At 46.8% G+C, this 15,141-nt stretch overlaps 1 protein-coding gene across 1 annotated transcript; it reads right to left on the minus strand.

Moving 5' to 3' along the window:
- Positions 1 to 11,884: 11,884 nt before the first annotated feature.
- Positions 11,885 to 13,279, minus strand: LOC119303457 (syntaxin-121-like). The gene has a single exon (XM_037580585.1). The coding sequence runs from the start codon at positions 13,083 to 13,085 to the stop codon at positions 12,132 to 12,134; it is 954 nt and encodes a 317-aa protein (XP_037436482.1). The 5' UTR covers positions 13,086 to 13,279; the 3' UTR covers positions 11,885 to 12,131.
- Positions 13,280 to 15,141: the final 1,862 nt, after the last annotated feature.

Consider the following 15,141-nt stretch of genomic DNA (forward strand, 5'->3'; position numbering starts at 1 on the left):
GTCGAGGAGGAAGCAGGAGGTGGCCAGGGGAAGCAGGAGGTGGCCGAGGCCTCTCGGGCGCGCGCCACGCCTCGGTCCTTCTGGCGAGGAGGAAGACGACAGGGGGAGTGGAGATGGGCTGGGCCGTGCTGGGCCAGGTAAGTGGGCGCCAGATAACTTCCTTCTCTCTCTCTCTTTTATTTCTTTTCTATTTCTGTTATTTTGTTTTTGATTAGATTTAAAATACCAAATCATTTAATAAAATCCTGGAAACAATTATGGGTGCTTTCTGAATTATTTCAGTGACCCTTAACAATTTCCAACATTTATTTGAACATTTAAATTATTTATAGTGTCTAAATGCCCAAAGTCAAATACAATATGATTTAATTCAAAAATCCAAAAATGACCTAAGAATATATTCATCATTTTTGGCAGAGGTTTCCACCTTAACCAGAAATCATGAACTTTTCTTAGGAACTTTTTGGGTTTATTGAAAAGATTTTAATTCACCCTAGTTGAGTTGATTTAATGCTAGGGTTTGAACATCCCCATTCCAATTTTAGGCAAAAATTAAACATGATACAACACATGACTAGCTAGCTCAGAGCAAACCAGAAGTTAGGGATGTGACAACTCACCCCCACTAAACAAGAATCTCGTCTCGAGATTCAAGCGTAGGGTAAGATGAAAGGGGAAACGCAAACTAGTATAATCTTCACGATCCAGGGTGCACTTCATAAGAGCGTTGATTCAATCACCATCTTTGTCTTGTCGTCTTGTTCTGAGAACTCCAACTAACATGACAACGAGAGGAAAGGAAAGACCCTAAAAGAATCGTTCTTCTCGAAAGTCGAACAACTCAGGATTAACTCATGGAATGAGACATAGCAACATCTCTCGAGCTGAGGGACGAAGCACACATCCATAAGAATGGAGTGAGGCAGATGACGAAGGTTCACTAGGTAGACAACAATTTCACGCTTAAGAAGATGGTAATCGGTTGTCAACATAGCGAGGAGTTGAGTTGCCATGATACCACAACGAGACACCTTCGGAACCGTGACTCGTAGATATCTCCCCTTAAGTGGCAAAAAGAATTACCTTTGATTCAGAGATCATTGAAACTCTTTATACCAGCTTAAGGCAAATCATAATCGATCATTTAGAGGGGTTCGGTAGAATGGCATACTCAAACTTGGATGATGTGGATTACCTTGTTGAAGACAACGTAATGGATGAATTTGCTTATCACCGGAAATGGAAGAGACCCATGGTAGAATGACACATTGGCGGTGCAAGCTGGGAACAAAATGCAAATGCTGGGAATGATTCTGGTAACTGGGGAAGAACCCAACAATAGGGAGTGAATTCACTGTCTGAAAAGGTCATAGCATTGCCGAGGAAACTGAGAGGAATCCCAGTTAGTGCCGATGATAACTCGTAGCGCTTGTGCGTGCTCTCAAGAATTTGAGCATTTCCATATTCATCAAGGTTTTACCAACATCCGTGTCAAGGATCCTGGCAACACAACTTGCTACCATGATGAATGATGATGGATGATGCAGATGCAAAGAAAGATAACACTTTCTCAGATTTCACCTTAGCGAGGCCAAGGAAATAAAATCTGGATGATCGACCGAGAGACATTTAGCACTCCGCTTCTAATGTTCTCCTTGATGTGCTAGTGTATCCCATTCATAGATATGGTTTGATAACTAGAACATCAAGTAAAAGGTCGGACTTCGGGAGCAATAGAATCCATAAGGAACAGTTACGGAGGTAAATCCTACGAAATCCTTATGGGGAGGTGGCCAACTTCTTCAATCAAGATACTACAATAATAGGTCTTTCGGCTGGGTGGTGCTGGCCACGACATCCACTTTACCAGTTATCGAGGAACCAATATTATAGTTCTTGGGGAAATGTTCCAACCATCATATCTGCCTGAGATTCAAATCTGGTTGGTGTCAGATTATTCCAGACCCATCGAGTCTAGGAAGAAAAATGAAAGTTTGCAACACAAATCGACGAGATGACGTTGCGGGATTCTCGGGAGATGAACTATGATAGCAAGCTCCAAAACATGAGCTGGTTCTGCTACAAACATGTGAACACGTTGTCCCAGACAAGCATGCCCACATGGTAGTCTTACAATAAAACACTACCGAGTTCTGGTTGGGAACCATCAGCGAGGATATCGAAGTTCTTTCATAAGTCCGGATTAGCTCTTATGAAGATACTACTTCTCCTTGAACAAATCAGTCAGTGGCTTGGTGTGCTAGGATACACATATGGAATGAAGGTTGCAAGTCTCCAGACCACATAATACTTCGCACGTGTGCATGACTGACTTGCGATGATTCCAGAGGAAGCAACATTGACTTTCTCGAGTCCACGGCGGCAACTTGCATCAAATGCACATGAACTAGAGGAAGTCACTTCTTACATCCGAACATATGCTTCATGAGCTAGCATGAACAAATGCTTTCAAAAGTTTCCAACACTAGCTTAATGTTCAGCAAAATTATGGAGAAGACAAGGATGTTGTCAATGGGCACAACAACAATTCATCTGGGTTTCCTTTTAAAAGGAATTCCATAGTTAAGGGAACAAGTGATAGCATTGGTCAGACCCAAAAGATATAATGGTGTATGCTCGAGGGATCAACCACGAGTAAGACAACATTACAAATATCGTTGGTTCTGGTCTGATTGGATGATAGCCCATACTCAATCAAAGGTTTGGGTAAGATAATAGATCCAACAATTGTTCACAAGGACCAATTGATGAAGATATCATCTTTCTTCAACACACACACACACAAAAAGATATCCCTTAACATGAACTAAGTCGGACAAGCTTTTATCTTCCAACTCTCCAAGTTGTTGTTTAGCTTATCCAACTAGCTCAGGGTATCCAACACGGATTCTTGGAGAAGGGGTGGTTTACAGGAATAAACCAACTTGATCACGAACTCAACATAGCGGTCAGGTGACAACCTGGTAATACTTCTGAGAAGATATTCAGAAAATCACGAACCACCGGTATGTTACTAAGCTCGAGAACAATCTTGCTTTTCAGGGCAAGACGATATGATCAATAGAGCAAGGATTTGAAATAATCCTAACTCATCGATCGAGGAGTGAACCAGGAGAATGGACTAGGTAGCACGATCAATCTTAGAATGATGATTCAATAACCAACACACTAAGAATGAAATTATTGTCCTTTAACTACCAAGCAACGAGGTTGCTAGGAGTATTGATTCACACATCACGATTCACTTGTCGACATTCCGGTTATAACCACACGGAACCGAGGAATGAGTAATGATGGCGAGAAGTATCACTGTACCAAGAGTTCATAGGATGGTGTGCAATTCCTATAACAATCCCGATATAAAGATGGTAATACTCCAAGGTAGAACAGAACAAAAGCTGGATTAGCAATTTGATCTGCGGAGCACAACTTCTTTGACCCAATCCTGGATATGGAAGAGGTACTGGAGTTTGTTTCTCCTAGTCATTCTGCGATAGAATGGCTTGACGGACCACAAGAGTAATAGGCATCGATAAACGAACGCACGCATACTCTTGACTATCAATTGATAGACGAGGGTCAGAATGCAACTAAAGAGAACAACTCAAAGGAACATATAATTTTCTGAGTTGTGGATGCATAGATTAGTATGTCGAACCAAGTTCAACATATTTCTTCCGGATAACCCATGCAGAAAGGTAGAACTGGCAGAGTCACGATTTATGAATGGAGAACTCCTCAAGAATAATCCTGTTGTGATATTTCAGTTCAACGAGGAACTTCTGCCATAAGTAGTTCATGGTATTTGGAAGAAGAAGATACCACGGACTTCAAGGACTATCGCAAAGGTTACTAATATCCTAAAGGCACTAGCAATTACTATCAACATGAAGTAGGTAGAGTGATTCTCGGGTTCAAGAACCCAGGAACAGAATACCTATTACTAAGTAGCAGCACGGGATGCTTTCGAGAATGATGGCCAGAATCATCACACTGGGAACACAAATCATGGCTAAATTACTAGATTATCCCCTAAGACACCTAGGGTCATAATAATATCTCCAACATATATGTCAAGGTAACAGAGTACCTCAACTCACTGATTAGTGTGGTTAATCTGGCCCAAAGGAACATTGAAACGGGAGGAAGGAATTTGCAAGTGCATCAGACTGTTTAGAGACCTGAGATGACTCGGACAGCGTAACGGCTGTAAATGCTCAAAAAAGATTTGAGACATTCACAAAAATGGTGGCATAACCACTCAAAAGCACAATATCAAGGTATCGAGATCAATAATTAACATACAGAGGTAGAAACTGAACTGAGGCTTAATCCAACAATCTTATAAGTCTACGGATTAGTAACACATGATCCTGATGGGAAGAAGAGATAGCCTAGTTCTTAATCCCCGTAGAAGAGAAGATGATGACTCAGATCAGAAGGCCATGAGGTATAAGGAGTAAAAAGAGCCTTACGTTCCATCCCACAATCAATTCCCTTATATAACTAAAGAATTTCTAGACTCAACTTCGACCAGTTTGGCTTGGTAATCCTACAGGCAGTCAAGCTCTGATACCAACGCTGTCAGGACCCCGACTCAATGCCAGATCGATCTAGCATGTAACACCTCATATCATCTTGCGGCCTCACGCACGGTATTCCCACGGGTGTCGCCTTACCTTTGCCCGGGACCGTTTGCGCCTTTTGGCACACGTATATGACAGTGTCGCTAGCATCCATATGATAAGGAGTCCGGGCTGACATGGCTAGTCGTAAACCCAAAGTGGCACAGACTTACAGGGACAGGCATCCATGACCCAGCATCGAACGTGTCGGTCATCAGCGAGTGAATCCAGGCTGTAGCACTGGGCTAGCAGGACTCCGATGAACCGGGCTGTAGCGGGCTAACAGGACTCCGGTATTCATCGCGTGACATTTCCCCGAAGGGACAGACACAGGAACAAAGAAGGACACATGCCGGCCAGCCTAAGTGTTCCGGAGCAGTAGCAAGCTACCATGGCTCAGTGAAACACTAGGAGACATTTCCCCGTAAGAGAGGCTACTAAAGATAAACAACTAGATGGTCAGATCCCACACATACCAAGCATTTCAATAACATACACACAATATGCTCGATATGTGCAAATACAACATGGCATCACAACATGACTCTACGACTCAAGTAATTTATTTAATAGGCTCCGAGGAGCGAAATATTACCAACATGGGTCTCATGACCCAACAATCAGAGCATACAAATCAAAGCACAAGCGGAAGCTATCATGTCTGGGTACAGACATCTATAACTGAAAAAGGCTGAGAAGCCTGACTATCTACCAGATCCTGCCGGGGCACAAGATCGTAGCTGAGGTAACAAGCTAAACGTCGAAGTCCACGCGAAACTACTAGTGAGACCGAAGTCTCTCTGCAAAAACATAAAATAGGCAAACGTGAGTACAAATGTACCCAGCAAGACTTACATCAGAACTAACTACATATGCATCATTATCAACAAAGGGGATGGTGGGGTTTAACTGCAGCAAGCCAGCTTTGACTCGGTGGCTATCCTGAACTACGACTGCAATGTAACTCTTTTGAGGTGGCGCACACGAGTCCACATATTCCCAATATCAATACACCACTATGGATCCGCTCCCGTCTCCCTACGAGAGCGCCATCCATAGCACTCACGCTTATCTTGCGTATTTTAGAGTATCCACTTTCACTTGTCTATGAACTGATATAAGCAACCCAGAAGTCCTTTACCGTGGACACGGCTATTCGAATAGATGATGTTAACCCTGCAGGGGTGTACTTCTTCATACATGTTTCCACCACTTAGCGTCTGCACACGACATGTGCTCGGCAGACTTCAAGCGAAAGCCGACGTGGGTGTAGACCACGACCTACCTAAACACTCAAGTCTCTAGTCCAGGTTTATCGCCTATTCGGGTTCCATCCATGAGGAGATCCGGCCGGAGTTTCGCTCACAGCCCCAAACGATGTGAACAGGGTTCCGTGACACCAAACGGGCGCCCGGTATACCCGGCCACGTGCCTACCGCATCACAGCCCACCCCTACGGTCAGTGCTGTCCACGGCCTCCAGCATACTACAAACACCAGAAACTACTTGCAACTCCTGGACAGAGGACAAGGGTGAATAAGAAGTTGAGCGGGGTCATATTTCAGGGCCCAATGTATGGTAGTAGCTGAATCATGGATCACAAACACAGAACTCAGTTCCTGAGGACGGCTTCAATGAGACAACCCACCATGTACTCCTACATGGCCTCTCACCGACACCTTTTACCAAATCGTGTTCACACACTTAGCTCACACACAGTAGGACATGTTCACACACCTCTGATTCATCCCGGATGAATCAGACCTGACACAACTCTAAGCAGTAGCAGGCATGACAATAAGCATGAATGAGTAGGCACAACAGGGCTCAAACAACTCCTACTCATGCTAGTGGGTTTCATCTATTTACTGTGGCAATGACAGGTCATGCAGAGGATAAAGGGGTTCAGCTACCGCAGCAAGTAACAGATGAATCGGTGTTGTCCTAATGCATTAAAAGAGAGCATGGGCGAGAGAGTAGGATTGTATCGGAATGAACAAGGGGTTTTTGCTTGCCTGGCACTTCTGAAGATAACATTGAGTCTTCATCAGTGTCAACGATCACAACGTCGGAACATCGTCTACCGGGAGGGAACAGATACCGGCAACAAGAAGAAATACAATCAATGCAATGCACAATATGATGCATGCTCATGACATGGCAATATGAATGTGTTTTGAGCTAATGCACCTAGCTATGATTTAAATGAGGTTGGTTTGAATACATGATTCAAATTCCAACTCCATATATGATTATTTAAATGCCCTTTAATTGATTTGTGCTAAACAGCAGCTATAAGTTGTTCTAACATGCATGAAAATGGTACAGATGGATTCCTTGAATTTTTCTGATAATTTTTCATATATAAATTATTTAATTTGGAGTTACGGTTGAATTTCTATGATTTATTGAAGTTTTAGCTATTTTCTGAAATTTCCTGAATTAAAATAAATCCAAAAAATGATTTAATTGTGTTAGCCTGACGTCGGGGTGACGTCAGCAGGTCAAAGGCGTCGACCAGGTCAAACCTGACCAGTGGGGCCCACTGGTCAGTGACCCAGTCAACTAACCAAGTTAGTTAGCCCTAACTAACTGGATTGGGCCCACTGGTCAGCGACTAGCCTAAATATGATTAGCCCTAACTAACTTAGTTAGCCGGGCGGGGCCCGCATGTTAGTGGCTCAGTGGCTTAGCCGAAATTAGTTATTAACTTAACCAAAGTTAGCAGGGGCCGGGCCTACCTGTCAGTGACCCTGGGAAAGTCAAACAGGGTCAAATCCCGGGTCGGTGGGGTCAAACCCACCGGCGACATGACGCCGGCGAGGCCCGAGACGGCGGCGATGCGCGGAATCGCAGCACAGGCCACGGATCGAGGCGCGGATGGCACCGTTGGAACCCTGAGCCTCGTCCGCGTCCTCTGGTGCTAGTGGGGTCGCCGGAGACGGCTCAGATCGACGGCGGCGTCCACTTCCGCGGCGGCCGGAGCTCGGCTAAGTGCGGGCGCGGTGCTGCAGCTCATAGGTGGGTGAACGGAGGTGCTAGGCAGCACCTAAAGGCGGCAGGAGCATGTCGGAGCTGCTATGCGAGGCAGAGGTGCTCGGGGCACGGAGCTCGCCGGCCATGGCGGACGGCGGCTTCGGGTGCTCGTGGGGCAGCGGCTACAGGGCGCGCGCGAGAGAGAGAGGTGAGGGGAAACGACGGTAAGCTCACAGGGAGGCAGCAGGGTGGCTCAGTGGGCTCGGGGACGCGCCAGACGTCGCGAATCGACGGCGGTGAGCTTCGGTGGCCGGCGACGGAAACGGCGATGGTGGCGGCGTTGCAGGGCGTCCGGCGGGGCATGGGTTGGTGGAGAGGAAGAGGGGGTCGAGGCGGAGCCTTTGAGCGCATCGGCGAGGCTAGGGGTGGCCGGTGGCCACGGGTACGGCGACGATGACGGCGAGCTCCGCTCGGTGGTGTGCGCGAGAGGGGAGCAGAGGAGGGGATGGGGTCCAGGGGGAGAGGATGAGGGCGAGGGAGAGCGAGAGGGGGTCGGGGAGGCGCGTGGCGTCACCGGGGCGTCGAGGAGGAAGCAGGAGGTGGCCAGGGGAAGCAGGAGGTGGCCGAGGCCTCTCGGGCGCGCGCCACGCCTCGGTCCTTCTGGCGAGGAGGAAGACGACAGGGGGAGTGGAGATGGGCTGGGCCGTGCTGGGCCAGGTAAGTGGGCGCCAGATAACTTCCTTCTCTCTCTCTCTTTTATTTCTTTTCTATTTCTGTTATTTTGTTTTTGATTAGATTTAAAATACCAAATCATTTAATAAAATCCTGGAAACAATTATGGGTGCTTTCTGAATTATTTCAGTGACCCTTAACAATTTCCAACATTTATTTGAACATTTAAATTATTTATAGTGTCTAAATGCCCAAAGTCAAATACAATATGATTTAATTCAAAAATCCAAAAATGACCTGAGAATATATTCATCATTTTTGGCAGAGGTTTCCACCTTAACCAGAAATCATGAACTTTTCTTAGGAACTTTTTGGGTTTATTGAAAAGATTTTAATTCACCCTAGTTGAGTTGATTTAATGCTAGGGTTTGAACATCCCCATTCCAATTTTAGGCAAAAATTAAACATGATGCAACACATGACTAGCTAGCTCAGAGCAAACCAGAAGTTAGGGATGTGACAACATTTCACCACCGGAGTCGTTCGAGCCCCAACGTTTCACTGCCTCTCCTGTATTCTTGCTTCAGCAGCCCCAACTGCGACCACAACGTCTGTGTCCTCCCCTGTCTCCTCCAACACCACCCCCCACAAGCACGTTGGTGGCTACGCCCTGCTCATCCTCGGCGGCGCAGCCACCACCTACTATTATTTCCCCCTTCCCGGCAACGCAATCCATGTTGATCACACTCTCATAGATGGAACAGAGTGTGGGGAGGTGAGATGCACTGCCCTTCGCCTTCTGATTTGACAAGGACCAATGTATGGGTATTGATGAAGAAGAAAATCTTCTTCTGCAGTTGCAGATATGTAATTGTAACATATGGAAGAAATGCCTATTCTGTAATTGCTCGGCCCGACTCAGCTCAGCACGGCAAGGATCTAATTATAGGTTCGTCCTATTTTTTTACTTGATTGTTGCATAAGAAATGCCAGAAGGAAGATGGGACATGAACTTGGCTCTTGAGCTCAAATAATATCAATAAAATTTAAAGAAATCTTTTGGAAACAAACATGTAGAACTATTTGTGCAACATTTCATGAAAAATAATATTAATGTTGGACTAGAAAAATAAACAAATCGTTAAAAAACTATTTTAAAAGCTTTTTTTTTTGCAAAGCACCACAAGTGTTTTTTCTTCATGAAGTTTTGCATGCAGCTTGAACACTGGAACGTGTTTGTTTGCAAGAATAGGTTTGTTATGTTTGCTATTCTGTCTGCATTTACTCTTCACCCGGATGCTTGTGAGCTCAAAAGCAGAATGAATATATCCAAAAAAAACATATTGATATTTGTTACACATGAGATGACCACCACATAAGTTGTGAAATAAACTACTCTAGATCAATGCATTTTGGTTAGCCGTGCAACGCACGGGCATCTTACTAGTTTCGAAATAATCTTGATTTATTCTACCGCCTTGATCGGAAAGCGGCATTGTTCTCCTGACATTGTTCCCTGCTCACTGTGGTGAATCGAACAGCAAATCGAGGACTTCAGAGCCTGGCTGCAGACCTCGCGGAGCACCAATGACAGCCTCAAGCAGATTCAGCAGAGCAAGGTGATGAGTACCCAGCTGGCTGGTCAATCTGAATGATCTTATCGGCCAGCAAAGCGGAGATGGACGACCACGGTCCTGACCTTAGCAGCAGGCAGTGAGTCTTCTCCCTCTGAAACCTGAACGTGGATGCCCACCTAAGTCCGCTGAAACCTTTTTCCCTTTGTCGCCGTGGATAGGAGACAGTAAATGGGATCAAGGGATGAAGGGAAGTTGGTCGGGCTCCAGCGGCACATGCTTACCACTGCTGGCTGTTAGCGGGAAAGGTATGTTGGTTTGACTTTTTCAAGATCCTGAACTAAAACAAGTCACCTGCGACATTTGAGTGATGCAAAGGTTTGCTGTCTCTTTCCAGGAAATTGTGTGCAGAGAAGTTGCCTTGATTTTTAATACTGAACCTATTTTTGCAGAACAAAACACTAACAATAAGAGAGATGAATGTGCAGTATGCTAAATTTGGGTATCCAACTACAGAAGAATTGGATTTTTATTTATATTAGAAGCTAGGTTATCACTTTTGATTTTAAATTGATCGCTCATGGACAGTGGCATCTTAATTGGCCATAAACACAGCCTAATTCAATCCCTCCCTTCAAATTGGCAACTAAAGGGAAGGTGAGTTTAAATGTCTCAGCCCCTGTGACCTGGCTGGCCTTTGTGTTAGAAGATTCAAAGGGAATGAAAAGTTGGAGGCAACAAGGCCACCTCTTATTTGGGGTCTTTACATAAAAATAGTGAGGGTCATATAATCTGCCATCGATGTCCCACCAATTTATACATGTGTATGATTCGAAATCAATAAGCCAACTCAAGGAGTGGGTCCCGGAATACAAGCAGGAAGAAAAGAGAAGGAATTAAAAGGAGTAAACTCGGCTCTTATGTAAGCAATAAGGAAAGAAATTATTCCACTCAAAATGAAAGAGAAGGAATTAAAGGAAGTAAATTCGGCTCTCATGTAAGAAAAATGGAAAGGAATTATTCCACTCATAAGGAAAGAGAAGAAATTAAAAGAAGGAGAAAACTCGGCTCTTATATAAGCAGAAAGGAAAGAAATTATTTCACTCATAAGGAAAGGGAAGAGATTAAAAGGAGTAAATTCGGCTCTTATAAAGCAAAAAATGAAAGAAATATGAAGGAATAAAATTTGCTCTTATGTATGAGCATTAAAGGAAAAGAATAAAAAGAACGATGCTGTTGCTGAATGTGCACGGGCCGAGAAGGGAGCAATTAAAATAAATAACATCGGTTGCGTGCGTGCACCTGAACATGCTCTAATTCAATGGCCATTCTCTTCTCGCATACAAAAAAGTTGGCCGGCAATGACCATTCATACTTTTCTGTTGTTTTGAATCTGTGGGGTTCATATAAATTATGCTTGGTTATTTTTATATTACATCCAATATTATGTGTACTCATTTGATCTAAGGTTATTTTTAATAACTTGGTTTTTTTGTCACAAACAAACCGATGAAGCGGCAACCGATGAAGCGGCGGTCAACCGATGACAGCTGCAACAGTTTGGTTGCCCGTTCGCTTTTAAAAAAATATAGTCTGATGGCCATGGTGGAAGAACACGACATGAAGTGCTTTGTGTCCCTAGAACGACGAGGAGACACGAGCATGAAGTGTTTTGTTTGGGCCAAGCACTGCCGCCGCCTGCTCATGTCTCCTCTCATTCAATATGTCCTAGAAATGTACCAATTTTTAAAAAATGTTTGTATTTAAGAATATTTTCAAAAAATATATAAATCAAAATTATTTTCAAAAATCATGTGTTAAAAAATGCTAATTATAAAAAATCCCACTTAAAAATGATAAAAAAATTCAAATATGTTACTTTAAAATAAATAAATATTCATGTTCTCTCGAAAAGTAAAAAAAGGATTGACAAACTATTCCATGCACAAGTACTCTTTAATCAGATGAAGGATGTTAAGGTGGCTTATTCAAATCCACACTTCATACTCCAAAAAAGAGATAATCAGAATTGAATATAAGAAATGTTGCGCAATGACACACATAAAGCAGATTTTGCTATCTTTTTGACCCGTTGCAACGCACGGGCATTTTTACTAGTATAGTAACATAATCGAGTGGCTCAACGAACCGCACGGACGGAGTAATTACAATCGCAAAAAATTCCACAAAAAACAACCAACAACACCCAGCAAGAAGCAAGCAAGCCCGGATCATCATCGCCACGGGCAGGCAGATCCACAGGCTACTGCTGGTTGTTGTTGTTGCTGCTCTTGTTGGTGTTCGTGAGCACGATGGGGATGACGATGATAAGTATAATGACGAGCAGGATGCCGATGCCGATGCAGGTCCACTTGCGGGAGCTCTTCTGGTGCTTGCGGGCGACCTGCAGCTGCTCGCGCCCCCGGTCCACGAACGACCTTGCCCGCCCGACGTGGCCCTCGATGTCGTCCAGCTGCTCCCCCTGCGCCGCCACCAGCACGGCCATGTCGTTGAACACCTGCTGCAGCTCCAGCAGCGACCTCTCCAGGTCCGCCACGGCGCCGTGCCGCTCCTGGATCTCCGCCACCACGCCCAGCACCTCCCCGCGGCCCTGCTGCTCCGCGATGGCCCGCTGCAGGAACCGCTCCCCCTCGCCCGTCTCCGCCAGCGTGTCCAGCGTCGCCTCGTCGGGCTGGGCCCCCGTCACCGTGAAGTAGCGCCGCGCGACGGTGTCCCGATACTCGGAGGTGATGCGGGAGCGGAGGGAGGAGAAGGCCTCCATGGCGTCCCGCAGCTTCTTGCGCAGGCCGGCCACGACGGAGGTGCGGGTGCGGTCCGTGGAGGAGCCCGGCCCGCACCCGGCCACGGAGCGGTTGGCGGCGTTGGCCCGGTCGAGCGACTCGAGGCGCAGCTTGACGACCTTGGCCTTCTTGATGGCGGCGGCGACGTCGGCGTCCATGCGGGAGCGGAGCGCGCGCACGGCGGAGGCGTCGTGGAGCGACTTGCCCGACTCGTTGGCGTCGTGGAGGGAGCGCTGGATCCGCTCCAGCTCCCGCAGGTCGTCCTTGATGGACTCCACGTCCTCGAAGAAGCGGTCCAGGCTCGCCCCCGCCGCGGCGCCCGGCGGCGCCGTCATCTCCACGCCGCCCGACTCCAGGTCCCCGCCGTCGCCCCCCGCGCCCGCGCGCTTCCACGAGCTGGAGAAGAGGTTGTTCATGTCTACTGCTGCCGGCTCAGGCAAGGGCCGATCGATCGATCTGTACGCCGGTTTCTTGGAGGGGGAGAAGCAGAGTGGACAAGGGAGGGAGAAGGGGTTAGTTACTTAACCGGTACTGATCGGGGCGGGGACGCGGAGTCGGGTTGAAGGGGTCTGCCGTCTCGTGCTCGGGGAAGGTGGGAGGAAGGGGACGGACGGCGACCCACACCCTTCCTTCTCCCTGCGGCAAGTGGATCCAATAGTAATACGCCCGACCCGATCCGATCCGATCCGATGGCTTGGCGTCCAGGTTGGGTCCGGTCCTTGGATCACGCGGTGGCGTGGGGGCGTCGGCTATCCATGTCTGGAAACCGGAAATCTCGAGCCTAATAACCGCGTCAGCTAAGTGCGGCACGCAGCTTAGCTGGCTGTACAAAGTTCACCAGGCGGGCATGTGCAACGGATTGCATATCTGCAGCGCGCCGCGCCGCGCCGGACAAACCAGCTCGACGCGGGGTGAAAATTAACTAGTATGGGTAAAAATCGTAGGATGTGGCGGCAAATTCTACGTGAACTGCCTGGATTGGATTGGATTGGATTGGGTGGCGGTAAATTCCGTCGGTAGCCGTCCCCTGATGACGGAGCCATCGTCGTTCATTATATTCTTTTTTTTGCGGTGTGTTCATTATATTCATATATACTATACGGTTAGTCGTGTTTGACCCGATCACTTGACCAGAACACCTTTTTTTTTTGTCTCTCTCTCTCGTCCAAATGGGCTGAGTCACGCATTACAAGAAATGAAATGAAAAGTTGGCGACATGCATACTCCACAGGTGCTCGGTCTCCTGACCGCATGAAAGTGCTGCGTCAAGCGTGCAAGAAGAGGAGCAGGCGCCTAATTGCCAGGTATACGTAGGAAGGTAATGTTCGTTAGTTGGTTCGGTCCCTCGCGCCAGTGGCCGGCGAACCGTATCTTCTGTTTCGTGAGCAACAGAGCAAGCCTTTTCTATATATTAATTTCGTGAAGATATTAACTACTCTTAGTCTCTACACCAACAAGATGTCACAAAGAAATCTAAGATACACACAGCCCAAAAAGAAAAATTATAAAAGATAGAGAAAAAACAAAGGCCTCATCACAATGACCCATAAACCACCACCAAAGACAACACCCAAAAACATAAAAGATCTTCAAAAAACAATGTTTTCAAGAAGAAAAAAATGCACAAACACCATCGACAGCCGATCCAAGATATTAAGTTTTGACCCTAGAGAAAGTCCGTGCTTTCAAAATAATACCTGCAAGGTAATTGCCAGACACAGCCAATGAAGATCAGACCTTAGGTTTTCATCCTGAAAGTCACGACTCGGCACCCGAGGAGCACCACCAAAAAATGAAATCCTCTAGTGCCTCCAAGGCCCCCTCCGCCTTACTGATCCTCCGATCTCAGTCACCATGACTTTCTCCACCGCTGTCTATGCCATGAAAATCAGGATACCGACATGTCTCATGGTGTCGACAAACAAACAAAGCTTCACGCCGCGCCCTCATGGAGCCGCGCAGGCTAATATGGACGCGCACGATCGGATTCTATCCGATCCAGATATCCTTGGGCAAGATCTCCGGCAGTAGTTTCGGAACACGTCGACGACCAGAATCAAGAAGGACTGATCATGCATATCGTTGTCGTGATGCGATAGGAGCACTAGGGTCACCACCATTCCGCTGCCTCCACCATGGCGACGCCACCATGAAGCCGTTGTGGGGATCCGCCGCCGCACCACCGCGCCCCTCGCCATCACGGTGTCCCGGCCCAGCCGCGCCGTCATGTGGTGGAGGCCCTGAGTGTTGGGTTTAGTCCCACGTCAGTTGTGGGAGGAGGCGGGACACGATTTATAAGGACGGGGGTGTCCCCTCCTAACAGGCTAGTCTTTTGAGAGGGATGGGCCTAAAGCCTGTTATAAGTCGGTGTTGCTTTTCAATTGGGTTTGGTTAACGCATGTGGAACAGAAACGCTGGTACTAGCGGACTCGAGATTATGTAACACTGAGAGAGAAGGCGGAACACCCCGCC

This window comes from Triticum dicoccoides, chromosome 5A (assembly GCF_002162155.2).
Source record: "Triticum dicoccoides isolate Atlit2015 ecotype Zavitan chromosome 5A, WEW_v2.0, whole genome shotgun sequence".
Taxonomy (NCBI): domain Eukaryota; kingdom Viridiplantae; phylum Streptophyta; class Magnoliopsida; order Poales; family Poaceae; genus Triticum; species Triticum dicoccoides.